Source organism: Bufo bufo, chromosome 3 (genome assembly GCF_905171765.1).
Source record: "Bufo bufo chromosome 3, aBufBuf1.1, whole genome shotgun sequence".
NCBI classification, from domain to species: domain Eukaryota; kingdom Metazoa; phylum Chordata; class Amphibia; order Anura; family Bufonidae; genus Bufo; species Bufo bufo.
The window spans coordinates 44,505,327-44,530,920 of record NC_053391.1 but is presented as its reverse complement, the minus strand read 5'-3'; the positions used below and the strand labels follow the sequence as shown (position 1 = coordinate 44,530,920).

The 25,594-nt window shown below is 49.4% G+C and overlaps 1 protein-coding gene across 2 annotated transcripts in view; it reads right to left on the bottom strand.

The window, feature by feature from the left end:
- The window catches only part of USP16 (ubiquitin specific peptidase 16), a 39,665-nt gene extending 14,348 nt beyond the window's left edge, over positions 1–25,317 (bottom strand). Inside the window, exons 1-13 of one of the 2 annotated variants that reach the window (XM_040423169.1) lie at positions 25,108–25,317; positions 23,718–23,780; positions 23,446–23,618; positions 21,806–21,909; positions 14,611–14,720; positions 13,989–14,176; positions 12,491–12,583; positions 11,401–11,534; positions 10,019–10,106; positions 9,361–9,442; positions 7,324–7,415; positions 1,782–1,838; positions 1,283–1,441 (exon numbers count right to left, since the gene is read on the bottom strand). In XM_040423169.1, the coding sequence (XP_040279103.1) occupies positions 1,283–1,441; positions 1,782–1,838; positions 7,324–7,415; positions 9,361–9,442; positions 10,019–10,106; positions 11,401–11,534; positions 12,491–12,583; positions 13,989–14,176; positions 14,611–14,720; positions 21,806–21,909; positions 23,446–23,618; positions 23,718–23,769 (1,332 nt within the window). In that variant the 5' untranslated portion in view covers positions 23,770–23,780; positions 25,108–25,317. Of the gene's footprint in view, positions 1–1,282; positions 1,442–1,781; positions 1,839–7,323; positions 7,416–9,360; positions 9,443–10,018; positions 10,107–11,400; positions 11,535–12,490; positions 12,584–13,988; positions 14,177–14,610; positions 14,721–18,386; positions 18,784–21,805; positions 21,910–23,445; positions 23,619–23,717; positions 23,781–25,107 lie in introns of those variants that run through there. The other variant, XM_040423170.1, reaches the window with a different exon arrangement.
- Positions 25,318–25,594: the final 277 nt, after the last annotated feature.

Sequence of the window (25,594 nt, the reverse complement as noted above, 5' to 3'; positions counted from 1 at the left end):
GACTACTTATTCTTAGAATAGGCCTTCAATATCAGATTAGTGGGGGACGGACTCCACACCACCGCCGATCGGATAACTAAAGGGGCTGTACTTGGTATTGCGGCTAAGTTCCATTCAAATGAATAGCAGTGAACTGCAATACCAGGCACAGCCACTACCAACTGCATAGCGCTAGAGCAGTGATGGCTAACCTCCGGACCTCCTGCTATGGTGAAACTACGACTCCCAGCATGCTCTCTTCATTTCTATTGAGTTCTGAGAACAGCCAAGCAAGTGTACATCCTCGGAGTTGTATTTTTACCACAGCCGAAATGCCGGAGGTTAGCCATCACAGCGCTAGACTGTCACAGCCCCTTTAATCATATGATTTATGGTTGTGCAGAGTCAAACCCCTTAGGTCCCTTTCACACGAGCGAGTTTTCCGCGCGGATGCAATGCGCGACGTGAACGCATAGCACCCGCACTGAATCCTGACCCATTCATTTCAATGGTTCTGTGTATATGAGCGTTGTTTTTCATGCATCAGTTCTGCGTTGCGGGAAAATCGCAGCATGTTCTGTATTCTGCGTTTTTCACGCAGCCCTGGCCCCATAGAAGTGATGGGTGCTGCGTGAAAAACGCATTGAATCCGCAAGCAAGTGCGGGTGCGATGCGTTTTTCAGTGATGGTTGCTAAGAGATGTTGTTTGTAAACATTCAGTTTTTTATCACGCGCGTGAAAAACGCATCAATACGCATTGCACCCGCGCGGAAAAAAACTGAACAACTGAACGCAACCGCAGACAAAAATGACTGAACTTGCTTGCAAAATAGTGCGAGTTTCACTGAACGCACCCTGAACACATCCGGCCCCAATCCGCAACGCCCATGTGAAACCAGCCTTAGGATCAGGGGTGCACCTAGCCTTTCTGCTGCCAGAGTCGAAAACTGAAACGGCGCCCCTCCCCCCAATGCCAATTTCTTAACTTAACCCCTTCCCTTCAGCCCATAGCCCTTCGGATGCCCCCCCCCCCCCCCCCCCTTGCCCCTACCTGGTGCTGCCTGAGGCGATTGCCACACCTGCGCTTAGGATAGGCCATCAATTTACTAATGCTGGACAACCTTTCAAGCCATATTCTCAAGATGTTGGTTTCCTATACGCACGATTCCACGGATCCCAACTTTGAAACCTCCGCTCTGTCTGGCGATTTTGGATGAGGGGAGTCTGGGACCATTCCCACCATGCAGGATTTTCAGACCACTCGGGGCTATAGACATTTGTATCACACATAAAGACCACTCACCTTTGCTTGCTTTTTGGCTTGCTTTTTTGCTTTCTTTTGAAGGTGTTTGCTTGTCCCAGAAGACGAGTCATTTCTTTCCTTCACATAACTATCGTCCTCCTCCTCAACCTTCGGTTCGCAGACATTCTTCAATGCTTTGGGGGAATTTTTCTTTGTAAGCTGAAATGCACATTCAAAACAATTAAAAAGATACATTTCAGAAAAAAAATAAAAAATAAAGTCACCTTTAAGCAGCGCCCAGAACTACCGAAAAGCCTCTCAGTCAGTGGCGACACTTTACCATTGGCCTACAGAGCTGTGTGTGTCATGCCCATGACTAGATTATTCCCACAGCTCACCCCCTGGTGCCAGGTCACACTTCTTGTGTCCTGCACTGACAGTACTTGCATCCCCCCCCTGCCACTCAGGTTGGATTAGCCAATCATAATGTAACTGGCACCTCGACCATGCCACAAGTATCTGCGTGGTACCTACTATCCCAAAGTAAAATACTTCTCACCGTATCATCCAGGACAGGAAGAGAAAGGTCGAGAAAAGACTCATGGACAAGGGATACCTGAAAATGATGAAAAAAAAAAAATACTTGTTTTATTATTACATAGAAATAATCTGACATCTGTAAATTTACTGAGAAAAAAATAAAAATCGAATAAATCAAGTTTTTTGGGAATATTAAAGTTTAAAGGCTATGTACACCTCTGGAGATGAACCAATTTCTTCTTTGCGCCTCGTAAAAAAAGCAGATTAAATCAGTCTCTGGCTGTAAAGCGACTAACTGCAGCAGGAGCCCTCCCCACTCCCTGCCCCCTTTTACGAAGGGATACTATGGATTCTTATAGGATATCCCAGCGCTACGACTGGAATATTGGTTTGTACAGGTCTATGGGGGGTCATTTACTAAACAGAAATACGCCTATATTAGGTGAATTTCTGGCGCAGATTGCAGAGCAAAAGGTTGTGCCGCAAACCGCGACTTTTCTCTGCTCATGCCAGGTCTAAAAAAAAAAAAAAAAAGTAGGCATGGCGTGGGCAGGGACGGGCTGGCAGAGCCGGTGTCATTCATAATTTTCTGCGCCTGTTTTAGGCATAGAAAATGGTCTAAAACTAAGCCAGCAAGGAAGCTATCTTACATTTAGACCGGCGCTGGATACGCAAAGTTATGTAGAGGCCGGCGCCTCTACATAACTTCAACGGATCCACCTCCAGCGCAAGGGCTTATTAAGACCAGCTTCTAAAACGCTGGTCTTAATAAATGACCCCCTAGGTGTGTAAACTGTATGTACAAAATATACATTTCATAAAACTGGGAATAAAAAAAAAAAAAAAAAAAAGATTTTTCTCATCCGTCTCATTGGGGGACACAGGCTTTGACCATGGGTATAGCTGTTGCCGCTAGGAGGCGGACACTAAGCACACACTTAATTTGTGGCCTACTACTGGGGGCACCCGTTTCCACGGCAGTATCCTCCTGAACCCACCTGGGACAGGAGGAAGGGACCGGACAGAGAACAGCCTTATCGGAAGACCAGAAGGGGCTCAGCACAAGAAAGCGCCGCCATTTCAGACACCCGTCGGAGAGACGTGATGGCCACAAGGAAAATGACTTTGCAGGACAAAAGGCGAATAGAGACCTTTCGTAACGGCTCGAAGGGGGAGGCTTGGAGCGCCGAGAGCACAACATTAAGGTCCCAGGGTGGAATGGGAGAGCGATACGGAGGAACAGAGTGAGCGACTCCCTGGATGAAGGTTTTGACAGGCCCGAGAGGGGCCAAAGGACGCTGGAAGAGGATGGACAGCGCCGAGACCTGACCCTTTAAAAAGGAGCTGAGGCCCAGACCCAGGTCAGACTGTAAAAAGGACAGGACCGTGGGGAGGGAAAAATGAAGAGGATGAACATCTAGATTCTCACAGAATCCTAGGTAAGACCGCCAAGTCCGGTAAAAAATCCTGGTCGAGGCCGACTTCAGTGCGCTGATCATGGTGCGAACCACATCCGCCGAAAAACCCAGTTGCGTCAAAACTGCGGTCTCAACGGCCACGCCGTTAAACGTAGCGACCCTAAATGCTGGTGGAAGATCAGCCCTTGAGAGAGAAGGTCTTCTTTTAGAGGCAGTGGCCAAGGCGCGTCTCCCAGGAGCAGCATCAGGTCGGCGTACCAAGGTCGGCAAGGCCAATCTGGAGCTACCAGGAACGTAGGAACGCCTTCTGTCGCGATCTTCCGGAGAACCCGAGGCAGAAGGGGGAGAGGCAGAAACACATACAGGAGGGAAAATTCAGTCAACGGAAGAACGAGAGCGTTAGCGCCGTACGCCCTCGGGTCCTTGGACCTGGACAGGAGGGTGGGGAGCTTGTGGTTGAACCTGGAGGCCATGAGATCCACATCCGGACGACCCCAACGGAGGCAAATGGACTCGAACACGTCGGGGTGTAGAGACCACTCGCCTGGGTCGATTGTGGTCCGGCTGAGGAAGTCCGCCGCCCAGTTCTCCACCCCTGGGATGTAAATCGCTGACAGGGCCGGAACATGAGCTTCCGCCCAGAGGAGAATGTGGGACAGTTCCTGCATAGCCGCAGCTCTGCGAGTGCCCCCTGGTGATTTACGTACGCCACGGCCGTGGCGTTGTCCGATTGGGCTCGGACGGGATGGCCCCGAAGCAGGGGAGTCCAGTGCCGGAGCGATAGGAGAATCGCCCTCAACTCCAGGATGTTTATCAGCAACTTGGACTCCGATGGAGACCAAGTGCCCTGGACGGACCGGGGAGGAAACACCCCTCCCCAACCCTGCAGACTGGCGTCGGTGGTGACCACTAAACAGGTCATCGGGAGAAAGGATTTTCCTTGGAGAGGGGTCGTAACCACCAGAGGAGGGAGGTCCGAACGTGGGGAGATAGAAGAAAGGGCCGGTCCAGACTCTCCTGGGACTTGTCCCAGGCAGACAGGATCACCGCCTGGAGGATGCGGGAGTGATATTGCGCGAACGGAATCGCTTCGAAGCAGGACACCATCTGTCCCAATACCCACATGCTGGACCGGAAGGACAGACGGCGGTGGAGAAGAAGGGTCCGAACCGAACGGTGAAGGGTCAGACGCTTTTCCGGTGGGAGAAGGAGGGCGCCTTGATGAGGAGGTCGTCCAAATAAGAAAGCAGAAAAACACCCCTGGAGCGGAGCAAGGCCAGGACAGGGGCTAGGATCTTGGTGAACACCCGAGGAGCCGTTGCCAGGCCGAAGAGGAGGGCGAAAAATTGATAGTGATCGTTCCCCACCACAAAGCGAAGGAAACGCTGGCGACGCCGAGCGATCGGGACGTGGAGGTAAGCATCCTAGATGTCGATTGACGACAAACTCCCCTTTCTCCAGAGAAGCTACCACGGATCGGAGGGACTCCATCCTGAACCAGCGAAGACGGAGAAAACGGTTTAACCGCTTGAGGTCCAAGATCGGTCTCACCGAGCCTTCCTTTTTGGGAACCACAAAGAGGTTCGAGTAGAACCCCTTGAATCTGTCTCTTGGAGGAACGGGAGTAATAACTCCCTTGTCCAGAAGGGCGCGAATGGCTTCGGAGAAGGCGGCCGCGGAGAACGGGACCAAAAGAAACGATCCGGAGGGAGGGACGCGAACTCTATTTTGCATCCGGATGACACGATCTCGAGTGCCCAGGCGTCGGAGACGTGTGCCTGCCAGATGTCCCTGAAAAGGAGGCGGCGGCCCCCCACCTGGGTGGGTGGGGGTGCATCTTCAGGCGGAGGTCTGCTTGGCCGAGGAGGGGCGAGCAGGTTGGGACTTACGCCAGGAGGGCCGAGTCCGAAAAAAGGGCTCCTTACGCCTATCCTGGGAGGAACTAGAGGAGGGACCGGTCGCGGCCCGAGGGCCAGAGGACCTGCGGGAGGCCCGAAAACGAGAGAACCCAGGGTGCCCTTGGTCCTGGACTGGGGAAGATGGGTGCTCTTTCCCCCCATGGCTTCAGAAATGATCTCGTCCAAGCGGGTCCCGAATAAACGGGAACCCGCGAAGGGGAAGTCCAGCAAGAGACCATTTGGAAGCGGCATCCGCCGTCCAAACTTTCAGCCAAAGTTCTCTCCTGACAGACAGCCAGAGCAGAGGAACGGGCTATCAGGGCATCCGCATCAAGGGAGGCCTCACAAATGAATTTCCCTGCCTGAACAACGAGCTGGGCTAAAGAACGGAGGTCCTGAAGAGAGACGTCCGAATTTAAGTTCCTGGTCAAGTTGGGATACCCATGCTGAGACCGTCTTCCCGGCCCAGGCGGAAGCAAAGACCGGTCTGAGGGCTGATCCGGAGGCGGCAAATATGGCTTTCGTAAGGGATTCCATGCGACGGTCTTCAGTGGACTGAAGAGAGGAGCCGTCCGCCACAGGCATGGCCGTGCTTTTAGACAGGCGGGCCACGGGAGGGTCGACCGTAGGTGGAGACGCCCAAGTGGAGATGCAATCCGCTGGGAAGGGATAACAGATATCCAACTTCTTTGGGGAAGGGGGGTAAAACGGGCATCAGGGCGAGCCCAAGCCTTAGGGACCACCGAAGAGAAGTCAGCGTGGAGAGGGAAAACCGTGGATGCCTGTTTGGGGCGGAAAAAGGACACATCGGCCTTGTCAGTGCTGGGAGGGTCGTCGTGAATTTTAAAGGTGTCGTGAATATTAGCGATGAGATGACCCACAGCAGAGTCTAGCTTGGATGGCAATGCAGAATCCATGTCCCAATCTGAATCCACCAATTCTCCCTCAGAGGGCATGTCCTGTGAGGAGGAGTGACCCGACTGAGTCCGCACACGCGGAGGAGATAGGGACGCATTCGAGGAAGATGCACACTCCGCCCTGGAGCGCTTCTGGAGGTGCCGGGCCCTGGAGGCGTCACTGGGAGCGAGGGACCCCGACGGGTCGGCAGAAGCAGCGGACCCAGAGGGTACGACAGGGGGTGTAGCAGGCTGCGTGTCTACAAGGCGGCCCACAACATGAGTAAGGCTTTCCACGGCCTGGGACAGGGATCTTGCCCAGTCAGGTGGATCCGAGGAAACAGGGGGCGGCACAGCAAGTGGCGGACCCTGTATTGGGGCCTGGCCTGCAGAGCAATGCGGGTCAGATTGCCCCTGTGGAAAGGGTGCTTCACAGGCGGTGCAGGCGTGGTACCAGGGTCTAGGGGCCCCTGAGGGGTCAGACATGTTGGTGATGAGAAAAATAGGCAGGAAGAGGGGGCTGTCCAGGCTAGGGGCCGCTGGTGCTAGGAAGGGGTTAACAGTCCTACCAGACCCGGAGACCTCAGGGAGCGAGGAAGGTAACGGCAGCAGTGCAGCAGCAGCAACAGTGGCAGGAGGGGCGTCCAGAAGTCCAGATCCAGAGCGGCAGGGAGAAAAGACAGCAGCGGTGGCAACAGGCTCTTGCGGTGGCTTGGAAGGCGGGAGGAATGTGAGGGGAGCGGGAAGGGAAGCAAAGGCCCCCCCCTCTTGTGAGTAGAGACTTAGAAACTAATTTGGCGGCCATGTCTCTTGCTGTACATATTGATAGACGCCTGAGGGAGAGATCTAAGGTTCCTCACACTCAGGACGTACTATCATATGGGGTAGTGGCCTCCGACACTATGGGTAGAGAGACACTTGAGCACATGTCTGGTGATGAGCCAAGGCAGCTGAGGGGAGATACCCCTGGACCTGGGGATAAGAACTTTAGGCTTCAGAAGAGACTCTTTTTCTGTGGAAAAGGGGGACATTTTGTTAACGTACGTCCATATGTTAAGCGTCAAGGTGAAAAATAAAATGTGTTTAGTCCTCAACTCACTCATTAATCTGAGAATTTACTTTTGTCATTTGCCGGTAGTACACGATTTCTCCTGCCTGCCAAGGTGGCGCTAGACTCCAAAACTGTGGGAATTGAAGTATTTATTGGCAGTGAGGCAGGGGTTAACCTGTGTCCCCCAATGATACGAACGAGAAAGAAGACTACTCGGGTTGCTCCCCCTCCCTACAGAGAAAAGCCAATTTCACCATGCATTTTGTGGGTGAAGCACAAGGCGTCACACTGAACATACCGTGCAGCAGGTCTCACACATTATCGTACTTGTTAGTTCGCCTCCGAATAAACGGTCCACAAAATTGGGGATGGATCTTCTTTTCTCACACTCTAAATGATCCAAGAAGTAAGAAATTTTCATCAGTAAAACTGAAACTACAAAACAGATCCAGCACCTTGTCATTTTAGATACATCTGTTTCTGGGTGAAAAGCTAGCTACCATTAAACCTTACAATGGGGAAGTCATCCAGCTTCTTAGACCCCCTAATGGTACCTGTGCCCAGTGTTACGACAGCAGTGATAGACATTTATCCATACGGGTAAACTCACATGTGGCAGATTTGTTGCAGACAACTGACCATTTATGTGGTGCTTGCAGAAATCCAGGCAAATTCTGCACAAAACACCATTCAGGCGCACAGAGCTGACATTGCTGCTGTGTATGTGAATTCACACCACTTAAAGGGCATCTGTCAGCAGTTTTGTTCCTATGACACTGGCTGACCTGTGACATGTGCGCTTGGCAGCTGAAGGCATCTGTGTTGGTCCCATCTTCATATGTGCCCGCCTCTGCACTTTGATTTACAGGGCCAGGCATGATGATGTTTTCACTGCCTGGTCCTGTCAATCAAGGTGCAGAGGGCGCTGCAGTTGCAGAGAGCAGAGCCTCTAGGTGTAATGGTAACGCCCCCGTTGCTCTTAGAGGCTAATTTGCATATATTAAGAAAAAAATGTGGGGGGTTCAGTCAGCACAACCCTGTATGCAGGTGCACATCGCTATGGCTCATTTGCATATATTAAAAGGTCATTTTCCTCAGCAATGCGGGCACATATGAACATGGGACCAACACAGATGCCTTCAGCTGCCAAGCGCACATGCAACATACAGGAATCTAGAAAAGCTGGGTGCAATCTTACCTTGATCCAAGAAACAAGAGCGACCAGTACAGAAAAAAAAATAAAAAAAATAAAAAAAATAAAAGTGTTGATCTAAAAGGTGTGACTTTACAGGGACGACCTGAAAACTTAAAGTGGCCCAGAAAGAAAGAAAAAAAAAAACATGACCTAAACGTGCCCCCCCATTTGTAGGCAGGGCCAAATCAACAGAAGGCGGGGGAACAGAAGTAGGCAGGGCCAAGACAAATAGGCAGGGTCAGCAATACCACAGTGCGGCACAAACTAGGGGGCCTTAGGAGGTGAAATACAGACCACAGCACCAAGCTGCCTGGACTTCCCTAGCAAGGAACCCTATAGTGCGCCAGTGGCTGCTCCCCAAATGGCGGTGTAGGTCACAGGTGTCTTCCAACCTGCAGCCCGAGAGGCCTATGTCCCATGCCCCGCTGCAGCATTCAGCTGTACAGCCATACAATTGAATTCCGGAGGGCACCTGCAGCCGCTGACTGGGGACACAAGTACATGATGCCCCCAGTGTTATTAATGCTGAGAACATCAGACCACTATGCACCCGGCCAGCGACAGTGAGGAGGGCCCTGTAGGTTCCATGACCTGTCCGCCCCTGCACTTAAAGAGGACCTTTCACTAGAATAAAAAATGTAAACTAAGTATACAGACATGGAGAGCGGCGCCCAGGGATCCCCCTGCACTTACTATTATCCCTGGGCGCCGCTCCGTTCTCCCGGTATAGGCTCCGGTATCTTCATATGTTCGGCTCAACTGAGTGGAGCCTTCCGGCGTCTCCTTCTCGCAGGCTGTAGCGCTGGCCAATCGCAGCGCTCAGCTCATAGCCTGAGAGGTTTTTTTTCTCTCTCAGGCTATGAGCTGAGCGCTTTGATTGGCCAGCGCTACAGCCGGCAGGCTCCTCCCAGTGGAGCCGAACATATGAAGATACCGGAGCCTATACCGGGAGAACGGAGCGGCGCCCAGGGATAATAGTAAGTGCAGGGAGATCCCTGGGCGCCGCTCTCCATGTCTGTATAGTTTACATTTTTTATTCTAGTGAAAGGTCCTCTTTAAAGCGTTCACTACTGCAGCTACATTATACACATCATAACAGCAAGACAAAGCGATTCTGTGCACATAAAACGTGGGCTGTACCTTTAACAAGCTTTTTAACCTCCTCCTCATCCATCGTGTCTGAATCATCCTGTAAGGTCTTGGAAAGTGCCAAAGAGACTCTCTGCCAAAAAATAAATAGGGAACCATGTGAGGACATAGAGTCTCCTCCAAGCTGTCCTCTCTGGATACAAATAATAACCCACACAATGATAAACTATAAGCTACACGGAACACTAACAACTAGTTCACACAGCGGCAAATTCTGCAGCGGTTTTTCAATTTGAATGCTGCAGACCCAGCAAAATTAAGCTAAAGTATGAGCAGACCATTCATGTAAAGGAGGTGAAAAAAAATCCCATTCACTTGCATTCAGTGTGAGCCGTTTGTGTTGCAGATTTCAGCAAGGAATCCACGTCTAACCCAGACTATGTGACTGGGCCCTCAGAAGAGTATTACAGAGGGGAAACATGCAATCTACCATCAGAATGCAAATATACACAGCAGAGCAGGGATGGCCAACCTATAGTTGTAAAACTAAAACTCCCACCATGCCCTGCTGTAAGCAGTCTGGGCATGCTGGGAGTTGTAGTTTTGCAACAGCTGGAGAGCCGCAGGTTGCCATCCCTGCAGCAAAGGTAGGCATTACCAGTCTTACTCTGCCCCAAGACCAGTCTAGTAACCGAAGGCTGATGCATACCTGGATCTCCTCTCCTCTAATCCCATCAAGCAGATAGCGGAGCAGTTCCTGGCTGTCCTGCTGCTGGTAGCCTCTGAACCGTAGTGCCCTAGAAGTGAACACAATGCACACACCACTGCTCATACAGGGCAATATACAGGGAGCGAATATAAAAAAGTCCAGCTCTACATTTGTTTTCTTAGTCCATGCAAAAGACAAGCTCAGAAGATCTGCCTAACTTCCTTTCCTTACTGCTGGCATCTTAAAAGCGATATACCGTATTTTTCGCCCTATAAGACGCACTTTTTTTCCCCCAAAGTAGAAGGAAAATATCAGTGTGTCTTAGGCTGTGCTGTGACTGTGCACAGTGCGAGGAAGTCGGTGCTCTGTGACCTCACGCTGTGCGCATCAGGCCACAGCATAGCGCTCGGCAGGCTGAACTGGATGTGAGGGGCGGTGTCTGGAGCAGGAGAGGTAAGGTAAATGTTAATAGTTTTTTAATGTCTGCTCTGAGCCTGGGGGTCTGATCAGAGGTCTGATCTGAGGTCTTCTTGGGAGTCATTCACATTGGGTGTCTAAATGGAGGGGGTCCTATTCACATTGGGGCAGTGGTCTGAGGTCTGATTGGGGGTCTTATGATCATTGGGGGGGGAGAAAGGGGGTTTGAGCTGAGGTCTGATGAAAATATTTTTCTTGTTTTCCTCCTCTAAAACCTAGGTGTGTCTTATGGACAGGTGCGTCTTAAAGGGTGTAAAGGGTGAAAAATATGGTACTCATTTGCAAACTTATTAACTCCATTATATCTAACCTCGCAATAGGTTGTCATTAAAAATTCGAAGAAAAAGAAAATGCTAGGGGAAAAACACTATACAGAATGCGTTTGCTGTCCATCACAGTCTGCATAAAAGCTGTTAGCAGTAAAAAATGCAAAGTTGCTTTATTTTTCATTTCAGATTTATTGTGACAATTATAGAATGTGTGTGAACACTCAGATGCTGGGGCGGGCAGAGATCCAGAGAACGCGGTCAGTAGTGCGCATGGATGATCACTGCTCCTTTCTACGGGACTGACAGATATAGCCAAGTACTGCACTTGGCAGTCCCAAGAAGTGAATGGGGCGATGGACACCCATGTGCACTACTGCTCCTTTTACACAGGCCACTCGGGAACCCAAGTTCTCATGAACAAGGCATTAGAATGCGAAGTGTAACACAGATGTCTGTGCTATTCGGTGTCTCTGAAAAGCCTGCTTCCGATTTCTTCGGGCACTGTAATTACAGGTTTTCATGCACCATAATAACTCAGTTGGACAGACGACTAAACCCGATGACTGCTCAGACATTTCTTTCTCCAGGTCATTCATTATTTTAGCTGGACAAATACCATTCCTGGTACATACTCACTTTTTACAGACCTGAGAGAAGAGCTCTTTAGGGGTCACAACCCCCTTTTTAGTCTCCTGCATCTCAGTGAGAAATTGCCACATGGCCAAAGTCAGGGGTCCCGGCTGCTGCTCCAGCTTCACTTCTCGGGACGACTGAAAGCACAAGATTTTCACATCAGAGACACAAACACATTAGGTCTCATGGACTGTATGCAATAACTGAAGGGGAGTCTGTGTTCATGGTTGCCCCTTATGGCTCTTGCACACATACGTTGGATGTTTTGCAGTCCGCAAATTGCAGATCCGCAGAACACAGACACCGGCCAGGTGCATTCCGGATTTTGCGGAACGAAACAGCAGGCCCCTAATAGAACGGTCTTATGCTTGTCCGTAATGAGGACAATAATAGGACATGCTCTATTTATTTGTGGAACGGCCATAGGGACGTGGAATGCACACGGAGCGATTTCTGTGTTTTTAGCGGAATGGACAAGGAAAAAATATACATTCGTGTGCATTGTCACTTTTCCATTGTGTTAGGGAAAGTGACAGCAGCACAGGCATAAGAGGCATTCTAATCAGTTTGTTTGTAACCCCTGTCCCCAAAAAGTGACTTTCCTGCACAACAGACTGGAATCAGGGCCATAAAAAACGCCCTTGGTATGGGTTAGCTGGACTCCCAAGTGTTTGCCAGAATGACGGGGCCACGGTGCTTAGTACAGTACCCAAATCTATTTAGTGCGAGTCCGAAGGCCCCATTAGACGGCCTAATCTTTGAGCCAATTATCGGAGACAAGGGTTCATACAAATGCTCGTTACTGATAATTGGCTCATATAATCGAGCAGACAATCAGCCTATGAATGAGAAAACATTCATTCATCGGGTGATGGGAATCTTTCATCAGGGTGAAAGATGCCCAATTATCAGCAGCACATCCCTAGGTGTGCTGCCAATAATGAATGGGACTGAATAAGGAAGGAACGAATCCTTCCTCCCGCATTCAGCGAGCGTCGGCATGTGTAATCATACATCGGGCAGTGTAACAAAGCCTTGACTCAGGGCTTCTTGATAAAAACTCTGACTGGAGTAGATGAACGGATACACTTACCGGCTGCGTGTCAGGCACGTGTACTGTTACGGTTCTTCCTGGGTGTTTCACTTCATTTAGAAGCTCTCGTAATGCAGGCGTCTGGGACAGGTTCTTCAATAAGAAATAAAAGACAAAATCAATCTCATTCTTTCTGATGTAAATATTAAAGGAGCACTAAAGTCAAATCTAATACAATGTGTTACGCATATGGGACAGAGCTTACTGAATACTGTCTTACTGTATGCAGTGATCGCCACCTAGTGGTGGCTTCAGACAGTCAGAACTTTATCATTTAACTCTACGTCTATGCAGGCGATTTGAATCTTTGGCAATGTATTTACATCTTTATAGCACGTGTGCAACTTTTTGCACACAAAACGTCTTCCTAAAGCCGTACAAAGATGGAGATAGAACTTCGAAATCTTCAACTGAAGCGCTGCTGATGTTTCTATCGTATTTGTGGATTCAAAGCTTGGTATCAGAAAAACACAACTCCGTCCTATATATCCAGACATATCTTAAAGCTCAGCCCCTCACTGATCACTGAAATGTGCTCAGATAAGCGGTGTGGCCCCTCAGTTCACACTGTCTCTGCTTAGCTCTATATAGAGAGGTGGGGTTTGCGATGTACGGGCTCACAAAAAGCCTACAAGTCTGTACAGCGCATTAAGCTTTTTAAGGCTGCAGAGTAGAATCAAAGGGGCAAAAAAAATATAATAAAATGCAGCACGGACGCTGACTGCGGCACACATAGCGCAAGAAATCAGCCATGAATTTCACTGCCGCAAAATTCACATTTCTTACTTTGTTTTTCCGCTACATGCCGATGTATCTACACACTGCAGTAAATGACAAGACAATGCATATGGGTGGAGTATTGAAAACACCATCCACATCTGGTGGAGAAAATCCTGAATAAGTATGCTGAGGTTTGTCAGAAATAGAGCAAGTCAATTACCGTATTTTTCGCCCCATAAGACGCACTTTTTTTCCTCCAAAGTGTGGGGGGGGGGGGGGGGGTGGCACTGCGTCTTTTGGGGCACATACTAATGAGCGCTTCAATTATGGAAGCGTTCATCAGTACCGGAGGACCGGAAAGCGGTGAAGGCTCTGTACTCACCGCTTCCTGGTCCTCTGCCGTCGGCTGTGCTGCGGTTGACGGCAGGAAGAAGAATAGCACTGGAGGTGAGGAGTGGCGGCGTCCGGAACAAGAGAGGCAAGTTGATTTTTTTATTTTTTTTTTATTTGCGCTGTGGCATGGGGGCTGATTTGAGGTCTGAATGTGGGGTCATTCACATTCGGGTCTGAGCTGAGGTCTAATTAACATTGGGGGTCTGATCTGAGGTCTAATGAAAAATACTTTTTTCTTATGGTCCTCCTCTAAAACCTAGGTGCGTCTTCTAGGGTGAAAAATATGGTATGTCATAGGTTTTACCCCTTGAATGAGTAGGGGTGAATCTGCAGCCCAGTCCACAGCTAGAGGTACAAGAAATGTTAAAGTTCAATAGATTCCTACCTGCATGACAGCGTTAAAGAAGCAGGTGTTCCCCAAATTACTGAGCCCTTTTACGGTGACTTCCTTGCCGTCATTGAGCGCGCTGACCAATTTGTCCACCTTAGTCGTTGACTTTATTGAGTCTTCGGTTTGATGCGTTTCCTTCTCTGGAGCGTTTTCAAAGATGCATATAACTTGATTTGCTTGCCCTTTAATAAACAAAAAAATACAAAATACTTGAAAATGCAAAAATTGCTCTAATAAAACCCTTTGCAGAATGATTTCCCAGTTCAAGGACTGATCCCGTTACACCTCCTACCCCTGGACCCACAGCTGAGAGTTTGGGGGTTCTTCATACTAAGAGCACCTACCTTTACAACCCCATAAAAAAGGGGAGATGTTTTTTTTTCGAATATACTTTCACGAGAATTTATGGAAAAGCTTTCACGCCAGTCTGAGATCCATTTATAAATTTGGATGTTATTCAGCAATCTCTAACCTGTAGCTACTTTAAAACTACCACTCCTAGCATGCCTGGAGAGTAGTTGTAGTCATGAAACTGCCATAATCCAGTAACAATTGTACAGACTGCAACCTACCAGAGAGAAATTACATCTGATGACCTCATAAGGGATCGACCAACCTTTGTCTGCACTTCTGACATTTGACTTGGACTTCTTCTGGATGTAGTCCACCAGCTGTCGGAGCCGCCCAGAGCTGTTGTGGTCGACTTCATTGTCGCACAGGTAGCACCTTCAAGTGGGAAACAAAATATAAAAATGGTGGAACTATCTGGAAAATTAAGGTACATGCATATAAATCCTACTCCAACCCTATCCAGCATCTTGGGTTCTTCATCCAGTCGTGTGACTGCACATAATTCATTACTATTTGTGTCGCTTTGTAGTTCTGAATAGTTCTAAGAGAGTGCAAAACCGGTCCTAAAGGCTCAGGCTGCTGCGCTATTCTTCCTCTATGCTTTACACTGCCTGATCATATTGATTATGATCAGGCAGACACTCTACACATTCTACCATCTGCATAACTTATGGGTAATACCTAAAAATAAAGGCTGCAGTTATTTTGCCACTCAGCACCAGTCACCAGTCATTTATCATGTACAGAAGGTTAATACAAGACACTTACTAATGTATTGTGATTGTCCATCTTGCCTCCTTTGCTGGCTGGATTCATTTTTCTATCACATTATACACTGCTCGTTTCCATGGTTACGACCACCCGTCAATCCAGAAGTGGTGGTCGTGCTTGCACAATATAGGAAAAAGCACTAGCCTGTGTGCGCTCCCATGGTCCCAGCACTTTTTCCTATAGTGTGCTGGCACGACCACCACTGATGGACTGCAGGGTGGTCGTAACCATGAAAAGGAGCAGTGTATCATGTGATGGAAAAATTAATAGGAAATGAAGCAATATTAGGATTTTTTGTACTTACCTGTAAAATCCTGTTCTCGCTGAGTTCATTGGGGGGACACAGAAGACCATGGGTAAAGCTGCTGCCATTAGGAGGCTACACTAAGCAAAAAGTGTTAGCTCCTCCTCTCAGTTATACCCCTCCTGCAGACACTGAGCTAATCAGTTTGTACTAAAGCAGTAGGAGCAGCCAGGAGAAGACAACAGAAAAGTAATAAAAAGGAAGAAAGCCGGAGATGGGTCAGAATCAAGAACCGGAGGGACCCATCAAGGAGAGCCAGCAATGTACTTACGGGGTGGGGGCTGTGTCCCCCCAATGAACTCAGCGAGAAAAGGATTTTACAGGTAAGCACAAAAAAATAAAAACTAATGTTCTCGCTCGTATCATTGGGGGACACAGAAGACCAGTACCATGGGGAGGGAACAAGAACAGCATGAATCAAAGACCGGTCATGAGGCCCCGTACAGAAATGCGGGGGGGACAACCCAAGAACCCTGAAAAGGGACAGGAAGAACCATGCCCAGGAAATGGCCTTTCCTGGGCATGGTTCTTCCTATCCCTTTTCAGGGTTCTTGGGTTGTCCTTCCCCCTGCATTTTCTGTCTGTCAGAGCGGCTGAATACGCAGAGGCTCCGGCTGGGCAGAAGAAGAAACAGCCCAAGGAAGATAAGTCACGGCTTAGGAGACTTCAGAAGAAGTGTAGAGCACACGACATATCCACAAGATAGACAAGAAAGAGGACAAGTCAGTCACCAGAACAAAACGGAGCGGCTCCGAAAAGGTACAGGACACAGAAACATAGCCCAGATCAAGAAGACTTCTGAGGAAGTGATAAAAAAAAAAAAAACTAAACAAAACACAACAACAACAACATCCTAGAGTCATCAACAACATGGCCTGAGAAGAAAAAAGGGGGTAATTCTACGAAAGCTGGTAATAGGCAGCGTGCAAAAGAGCGGTGCAAAAAAAAGAACCCACTCAGAGGAATACGGATTGGAAGAAGATGAACTGAAAATGACGTCTGGATATCAAGGGCCAGAGAACTGCAGATGTGACAAAGCTTTCCCCCCATGGTGGAAGAAGTAGGGGTGCCAGGCAAAAAACCCCGAACACCATACCAGGTTGCCAGAAGAGAAGAACACTCCAGCGAGACCATGACAAACAAGTCAGGGCTAGAGCACCTGGATGTCAGGCATGACAATGGCCCACAAGAAAAAAGTATTGAGGGAGTGAAGAAACTCAATGGGAACAAGGCAACGGAACTGACCCAAAACCCCCCAAAAAATGGCGAATAACCTGGTAGGAAAAGAGTGTCCTCTGGGATGCAAAACATCCCCTTCAGACCTACGGCCAAGGGGTGTGCTTCATAAGAGTATTCCCCAAGGAGAACGCCAATGTGGTAAGCAGAGGCATGTAGAGGAGGACCCTAAAATCCCTAACAAGAGAGGAGAGAAGCCGTCTGATACACCATGGAAGGCTGCTTGAACTGGCAGACCTAACTGGAAGCTGAAGGAAAAAAAAACACCCTAGGCCAAAGGGACAAAAATATAAAGATTGTGTAAACCCATCAGACACTATCGACCGCCACTGCGAAACAACTCTGCCTAAAGAAGAGGAGAATGGGTTATCAGAGGAATGGACAAAACGGCCAGGCAGGAACCAGAGATGGCATAAATACTGCGCCAGGAAGGGAGTGTGTACGCCAAACACCACAAGGTACCAGAAAAAATAAAAATGGTAACAGAACCAATACCACCCACACAGGAACTCCACAGAAGAAAGGGGGCATACGAGAACCCAATAGTCATGGAAACCGGCCGAGCGGGCAGTGTCTGGGGGAAGTGCAACTACTCGCCCTGCGGAAGGGAAGAAGGAGAAGAGGCTGATGCTGCGGATCAGTAGAGAACCAGCACTGAGTGGTGACAACAAGGACAGTACGAACGCTCTACCCAGTGAGGGGAGCAATGCAGACAACTCACATATGCAAACCAAATAAGTGCATACCCAAACTCCACAAGGAGGAAACGCTGATGCAGTCACCGGAGCAGATTGTAGAGGCAATGCCCTACATGTGAAGGGAACAAGGCGCTAAGCCAGTGCCATAGAAATCAGTAGGTTATACCAGGTACAGAAAACCATACTAGTGCCCACCAGAAGGGAGCAAACCCATCAGCTGCAGAATGCCATGGTATGGACAGTTGATTTAAAATACTAACACATCACGTATTGCGGAGCACTGACAGGGCATAGGGAGGACTCGAATCTGTGAACACAACCCAACGGAAAAGGGAGCCTCCATAGAGTCTGGGACCCATACATACAATGCCTGGTGGATCTACCGCACCCAGTGATGGCAGAATAAGAGCCCAGTGTCACTTGTGGGAGCAGGAACTGTATGCACAATCATAACTGCAACCAGCGAGAAGGTTTCACCCCTAAAAGAAGGAATGCTTTGTAGATACTACACGAAATGCAAGGGCCGATACTCTCCATGGAGGAAGGGAATGCGATAAAAACCATAGATGCAGTGCCCCCCGCCAATGTGTGAAGAAGCCAGAACGCAGTGACTGACGCCATTTGAAGGATGAACGCAAATACTCTCCCTGGGAAGGAGTCACACAGTAGTAGTGTCACGGTGGGGAGTGGGGGACACTCCCCACCGTATAGTGGGAACTGCTACTAGGCCAGACTACAGTAAAGGGAGAAGGCCACAACCTACAGCCGCCCTAATCCTGACCCTGATCTCCTGACCGCATGAGCGAACCCTGAAGGTGGGAGGGCTCATGCACTGGAACCTGGATCCTGCTGACCCCGACGGTCCCTGGCATAGGGGTCAGGAATAGGAGACAACCGGTTCCTCAAGGAATCAGACGAACCGGAGTCTCCAGCTGCCTAGTAACGGGTGGAGGGAAAAGACCATATGCAGCAACTGAACGGCAGGTAAGTACACAGTGTAACAACAGAACACTAGCAACAAGCAACACTTACCTGCCGCAGCAGAGATGGAAAGACGACACTAAACATCTAACCGGATCTCCATGCGAACACCAGATGCACGGAAGCTCAAGGCAGTGCTGCATACAGGCTTATGGTTCACCCCTCCGGGAAACCAGCCCCCTCGCGGAGGTAACACACACAAAGGGAAACGTCTTGCACACATGCAGGGACAAACACCAACAACATCCCAGACATGCAACAACAAACAAGACGTACAACAAACCTCCAACTCAAACCCACACCATAAACAATACACCAGGAGGGAAAAGAAGACAAGGAGGAACACACAGGAACTGGGAAGACCTTGATAACAACAAGGGTGGCCCTCACTGGACAGATGGTAAAGCCAGGAGCAGTGAACCACCAGCACACACCAAGCCTGGAGGAACACTGAGCTACAGGCTTCCAGCAGAAGCTAAATAGCCCAAAGCGACAACACTCAATCAAGGGGTTAACCCTTACAGCACCAGACAGGGGAAGGCTACAACTTAAAGGGTAAGTGCACACACCAGCCACCACGTTGCCACCGGCAACAGCATGCTTGGCAACCATGTCACGGCGCACACAGCCAAAGCAGAGACACTGCCACCACATGCCATAACAAACACGTTGCCACCGGCAACCTCAAGCATGGCACCACTGTCACGGCGCACATAGCAAAAAAAGTGACAAGTAGCCACGGAACAGGAGTAGTTAATATCTATGGCCAGTGCAAATACTGCCTCATAGGGGGAGGCCATTCCAGCAACTATTGCCTCTAGGGTCAGAGGAGAGCCTCCACCTGAAAATGCGGTCAAACAGCAGTTGTCACCCCGAACTGGTGCCATCGCAATATTCCACCTGAGAAGGAAGAAAGCTGGCAAACAGCGCAGACATTCCCCCTACTGAAGGAGTGTGCCAATGACAATCAACAAAATTAGAATGCTCTTTACAGGGACTCAAGGCACGAAGAAAGGTTATGTGGCGTGTCAACACCCTGCTAAAAAATTCCAAGGTCTTATATTTTTTGTCCATTAGTGGATTCTGAACCCTAGGATACTGCATGCGAGTCAGACAAGCCACCAGTGAGCTACAGGCCGACCTAGAAGACAGAGGCTGCCATATAGGCGCCCGACACCAATCCATACAATGAGGAAGGGGATAGTGTGAAGTAGTCACAGTATCATAAGGTGAGGGTAGGTAGGTACTGTGTCTAGCAAATAGGCCACCAATGGAACGGGATGCCATGCAACAAGGAACAAATTAGAGTTGTCGCGGTAGTTAATGCTCAAGCGATTACTCCACCTAAGAAAGACGGATAAACAGTTTCCAGTGGTAGTGGAATTACTTCGTCTACAGAAAAGAGGGGGGGCCAGACAAGATGTACCGGGTCCACTGGAAGTGTAAGCACTACTGGTTGTGCAACTATTCCGCCAATGGAAGGAGGGTAATGCTACAGGAGCTTCCGTATGCAATTGTGGTGCAAATAATCCACCTATAGAAGGGGGTAATGTGACAGGACGGATGCGATCCAGTATTAGTGCAATTACTCTGCCTGCGGAGGGGGTAATGTGACAGGACATATGGTCTCCGGTGGAAATGCAATTACTCCGCCTAAGGAAGGTAATGCAATAGTCTGTATAGGATCCAGTGGTAGTGTAATTACTCCATGGAAAGAGGGTAATGCTACAGAATGTACAGTACTCAGTGTAAGTGTGAATATTCCTACAACGGAAGGAGGACAACGCTACTGGAAGTATAGGATCCAGTGGTAGTGCAACTACTCCGCAAATGGAAGGGGGTAATGCTACAGGATGTACAGGGTCCAGTGGTAAGCGCACATATTCCGCCTATAAATGACATACAGCCCTAATCCTATCAAAACAGACCCAGGGGATCTGAACCCACAGCCGTTTGCACTAATGGCCGGTACTCTAAACCCTCAGCAGAGAGCCCAGTAATTATTTGTCCCCAGCAACAGTAGTTCTGAAGGCAAGGAAAAGGTTAAGTGGTAGGTAGGGGCAGAGCTTATTGGGCAGTTCCCGCCCCCAAACCCTCTGGAAGATGCAGCCTAGTAGGCCGCAGAGCCGGGGCCTCGAGTACAGGCAGGGCCGACGGGAAGAACTTCCGGTTAGGACGGCAATGCAGGGAGGGAGCGGGAGTGCCATTTGGGAACAAACGAGGCCGGGAACAGGCGTACCAATGCGCAGAGGAAAACAGCAGCGGCTACCCAAGGAGACATGCGACCACTGGGAATGCCCGCAGGGCCTGGCAGAAGGTGATGGGGACCGGAGGTGGGACTGAGGGCCGGAGAGTCACCAGGGACAGGGAAAAGGCCAAGGTCTGGGAGAAGAAACTTATATTCCTGTGTTCACTTAGAGAACACAGGAGAAGGGGGCGCAGGCACAGGGGGCCAGCAGGGGGAGGTAGGTAATATACTTACCTAGACGGTTTCTGCCCACCCTTATTCCAGCAGTGTTACCTTCCTCAGTGTGCTGCTCCTTGGGGACGGCGGCTACACCGGTAACAGGGGGGACTTCCAGCATAAGTAGATAAGCCTAAGGTGACACTGTAGCTGACGGGTAACAGTGGATTTTAGATCCACTGGTCTCCCCCCTCAAGGGTGGGAAAACAGGTGGTTAGAGCCCACCTGTAGCCCGAACCTAAAAAAGAAAAAAAGATATGTCTACCTCCTACGGACACTAAGCTAAAACTGATTAGCTCAGTGTCTGCAGAAGGGGTATAGCTGAGGGGAGGAGCTAACACTTTTTGCTTCGTGTCGCCTCCTAGTGGCAGCAGCTATACCCATGGTCTTCTGTGTCCCCCCAATGATACGAGCGAGAAATGGACAATCACAACACATTAGTAAGTGGCTTGTATTAACTTTCTCTACAGAATAAATGCTATTTGCTGAAGTGAGAGGACCCCTTTAAATACCAGAATTAAAAGGCCCCAAATAGGAGCGTGTTGGGACCATCAAGTGACCATCACAACACTCATGCTCTTTTCTTCCAAACACTTAAAGGAATTTTCCAGGATTAGAAAAACATGCCTGCTTTCTTTCAAAAACAGCGCCATACTGGGCCACAGGTAGTGTTTGGTATTGTAACTCATCAAGTGATTTATAAAGGGATTTTCCGAAATTTTTAATACTGATGACCCATCCTCTGCATAATGTCATCAGTATCTGATCGGCGGGGATCAGACACCTGGAAACCCCGCCGATCAGCTGTTTGAGACGGCACTGGTGCACCGCGGCCTTCGCGCAGCTTTTCGTAGGCCAGTGACGGGGAGCAGCTCCGCCCCATAGAAGTGATGGGGGCTAAGAGCGATAACAAGCACAGCGGCCATACAGTGTGCGGCGCTGTGGAAATAACCCCTTGTGATGGTCCCAGAAAAAAATAAAATAAAATTAAGTTTGGGAATCCTACCACACATTCCAGTCTCCAACGCTGAGCACCAGGCAGTGCGGTTCTGATCTCGGGGTGTTATAATGGTTTTGGGCATGCTTCTGCTCTGAATATCTGCCGCAGCCCTGCAAGGAGCAAAAAAGAGGAAATGAAAATCCAAATGTGGCCACAGCACAAGCCATAGGAAACGTATCGTCCATGACAGTAACAGAATCCAGTGTTATGTAGGTCATCCTCCCCTATGTAGTTGAAGGGGCGTCCCATCTCATACATTTATGGCGTAGAGCTAGAATATACCACAAATGGCAGATAGGTGGGACCTGCTTCTATACCCTGAAGTGAAGGAGAGGATATTCACTGCTATAGGTCTTCAGAAAATGGTCCGCTATTTTTGGAAGACCCATAGCAGCGAATGGGGGAAGGGGGTGTGATCGCACATACGTGGCTGCTCTCTGGAGATAAGAGCGTGTATTTGCGGTATATCCTAGCCATGTACCATAAGTGTCGATATGGGACAACCCTTTCTACATTTTGGAGCTGTGCTGGCCTCTTCATCAGCATGACCACCAACACACTGAAGTTAAAGGGGTTTTACCATCACATACAATGGAGCATATCGCTAGGATATGCCCCCACTGTCTGATCGGTGCGGGTCCCACACCTACAACAAGAACAGAGGGGGGAAATGAATGGAGGGCACACTGCGCATGTACAGCCGCCCTCCATTCATTTCAATGGAGCTGCCGAAAATAGAAATGAATGGGAGCAGGGGCCACGCGTGCGCGGTGCGCTCCAATTCACTTGTATGGGAGCAGCGCTTGGTAGGAAACTTGGGTTCCTCCAGCCACAGCTCTCCCCGCTCCGTTTTCCTTGTAGGTGCGGGTCCCAGAGGTGGGATCTGCACCTATCAGACAACGGGGGCATATCCTAGCGATATGCCCCCATTGTATGTGATGGGAATACCCCCTTCAAAGGGGTTGGCCACTTTCTGGCTCCTGTTGACCAGTGCGTTTGTGAGATGACTATATGGCAATTACTTATATAGGCTTTGCAATATCCTGTGCCATTTTTTATATTGCCCCTTGTTTGCGAAGACTTGTGCTGTCCATAAAATGGCCGCTGAAGGAGGGTCAGGTGACCAGCAAACCACCCCCCATGTAATGTCTCCTCCATTCAAATACTCTGCAGGTCACATGACCCTCCATCAGCGGCCATCTTATAGACAGAACTGACAATTTGCCCAACAAGAGGACATGGCATGGGAATACTGCAAACGGGCACAGAATATCAACAGTAAGTGCCATCGAGTCATCATAAATACACAGTAGCCGGAAAGTGGCTCCCCCACAAAGGGTTCCAGTTATTAGTATAGTCCAGGGGTAGACAACCTCCGGCACGCCAGCGGTTTCACAACAGCTGGAGGTTGATGACCCCCCTGGTATAGTAGTGTAACACCTTTAACCCCTTCAGGACCAGGCCATTTTTGGCATTCAGGGCGTCCCAAAACTTTTTGAAGAATTTTTTTTATCTCGCCGTTCCAGAAACAAATAAAAAGCAGCAACACGGGGTCCTGAATTTCGGTAAAACAAGTTGCATGGGACCTACTGGTCATACAAGCGAAAGGCCGGACACCGCCTGTAAGGCAGACGGCAGAATCTTACCCTGTGACCACATTTCAGGCAGATCCAGACCACATCTGCCTCCTCGTCCTCGGAGCTTGCCTTCTCCTTGCCCTCAGTGTGGCAGTCCTGACACACGTTCCACTCCACGTTGACCAGGGCCTTCTTCACCGCTCCTTCCTCCACTCCCTTTCGGATGTGTTTGCATGCTGGTTCTGAAAGACGATTCTTCGGTGAGTACCCGCAGAGCGGGCAGCTTCAGGGTATGTTCACACCTGGCCCCAGCCATTAGCTTAGGACCACTTTAACCCTACCTGTCTCCACAGACTCCTGGACGGGCAGGTTCTTTCCTCTCTTCTTTGCCATTTTTCTGCTTTCTAGAAAACAAATCAATGAAATTACAGAAATAAAACAGCCGCAACCTGCTATTAAAGGGGTCGTCTACTCTTAGGTTATGCTTTGACCGGTGAGGGTCCAACCTCCAAGACGCCAACAAAATGAAGGGACAGCAGAGCTCCTGCACTGTATAGACTGGTCTCCTCTTTGAGGGCACTGTGCCTGGTACTGCAGTCAATGGGAGAAGCTTCAGTACCAGGCAGAGCTGCCCACCCTGTGTTCACAGAAGTACCACGGCCCTTCATTGTGGCAGTTTAAATGGAGGACGCAAGCTTTACGGCCCTCAAGCCCACTAGACTAAACCACCATTCTGACCATGGAATACATGTATGGAGAGCTCCCGACAGATGATAGTGGGGGCGCTCTGCCAGCTCCATCCTCGGCCAAACCAAGTAGCATGTGGGGGGGGGGGGGTCAGGAATGATTTGGCTTATTGAAAGTGTATGGGTTCCTGGCAGCAGGAACAACCCTATATTCTTGGACCTGCTCTGATATAAATGTCGTCTTACCTATGGGTTCTACCTGTCGCGGTTCCTGAAACATTTACATTAATATTCAAATGAGGTCATTGGAGCACCAAGGCGCTAGCCTGAGCCCTCGGAGCACCATAGTGCTGGATAGTGACAGACACTTCCCCTTACTCCTGTCTTCGTGCGCCTGCACACTTGTTCCAAGGGATCTGCTGCCTCTTCCTAAGCATGGCAGATATCTACTGCGTATGCGCCCACCATGTCGGAGCCGAGTTGAGCAGATCCTCCCAGCTCAGGGAGCAGCAGTGGATCCTCTGTGCATACGGCAATACCCAGAACAACAGCGCAGGCGCAAAAATCCAGGGCCAGCCGAGATGTATTCCCTGCCAGTCAAGGCACGCTTTGGGGTTTGTCTAGTGGCTGGAGTCGCAGGAGGGTGATGATATGGCGCACACAAACCTATTTTTTTTCCGGACCTTATGTGGAACCGTTCATTTCAATGGGTCTGGAAAAAATAAAATAAACGGAAGTTACTCAGTGTGCATTCCATTTCCGTTCCGCAAAAAAATCAAACATGTCCTATTATTGTCCGCATTACGGACAAAGGATAGGACTGTTCCATTAGGGGCTAGCGGAACGTTCCGCAAAATACGGAACGCACACGGATGTCAACCGTATTTTTTGCTGATCCGTTTTTGACAGACCGCAAAATACATACGGTCGTGTGCATGAGGCCTTACGGTAATGTCCAGAAATCTGCCCCCCCCCCCCTTTACGATTGTAATATATACGTAAATCCTGCTGTACTGATGGCTCCAGGAGGATTGTGACCACCTACCTCAGCACATAGGTCCGAACATATGGCAGTCCTAGCAAAACAGGAGCCACAGCTTCCACATGGAACCTCCAGCACTGACAGTATAAACTACAAGCGCATGCGCAGTGTGGAGGCGCCCTGTCAGCTCTACGTGTCCCCCGGTGGGTCGTCTCCTGTCCTCCCTTCTACACGTTACCGGCTTTCTCTCTCAGCCTAGCTTAGCAGTTCAGCGTGAAATCCAGAGAAAAATGAGTGGAAAATGGGTTACAATAAATGTCTCCGTTTAAACGGTGAGAAATAAGCGTGTCGGCCATTTATCCGAAGACCACAGTGATAGAAACTCTATGCGCTCATCGGCAACAAAATGGCGAGACGATTTTTCTTGCTACACGTCGCTCTCTTCGGATCCAATGTCAAGACGCGTCATCCTACGTCATACGAGGAACTGCTTAGTGATTGGTTAGACATTTGACGGGCAGGTAAAAGCACCAAATTGGAATAAAGAAGC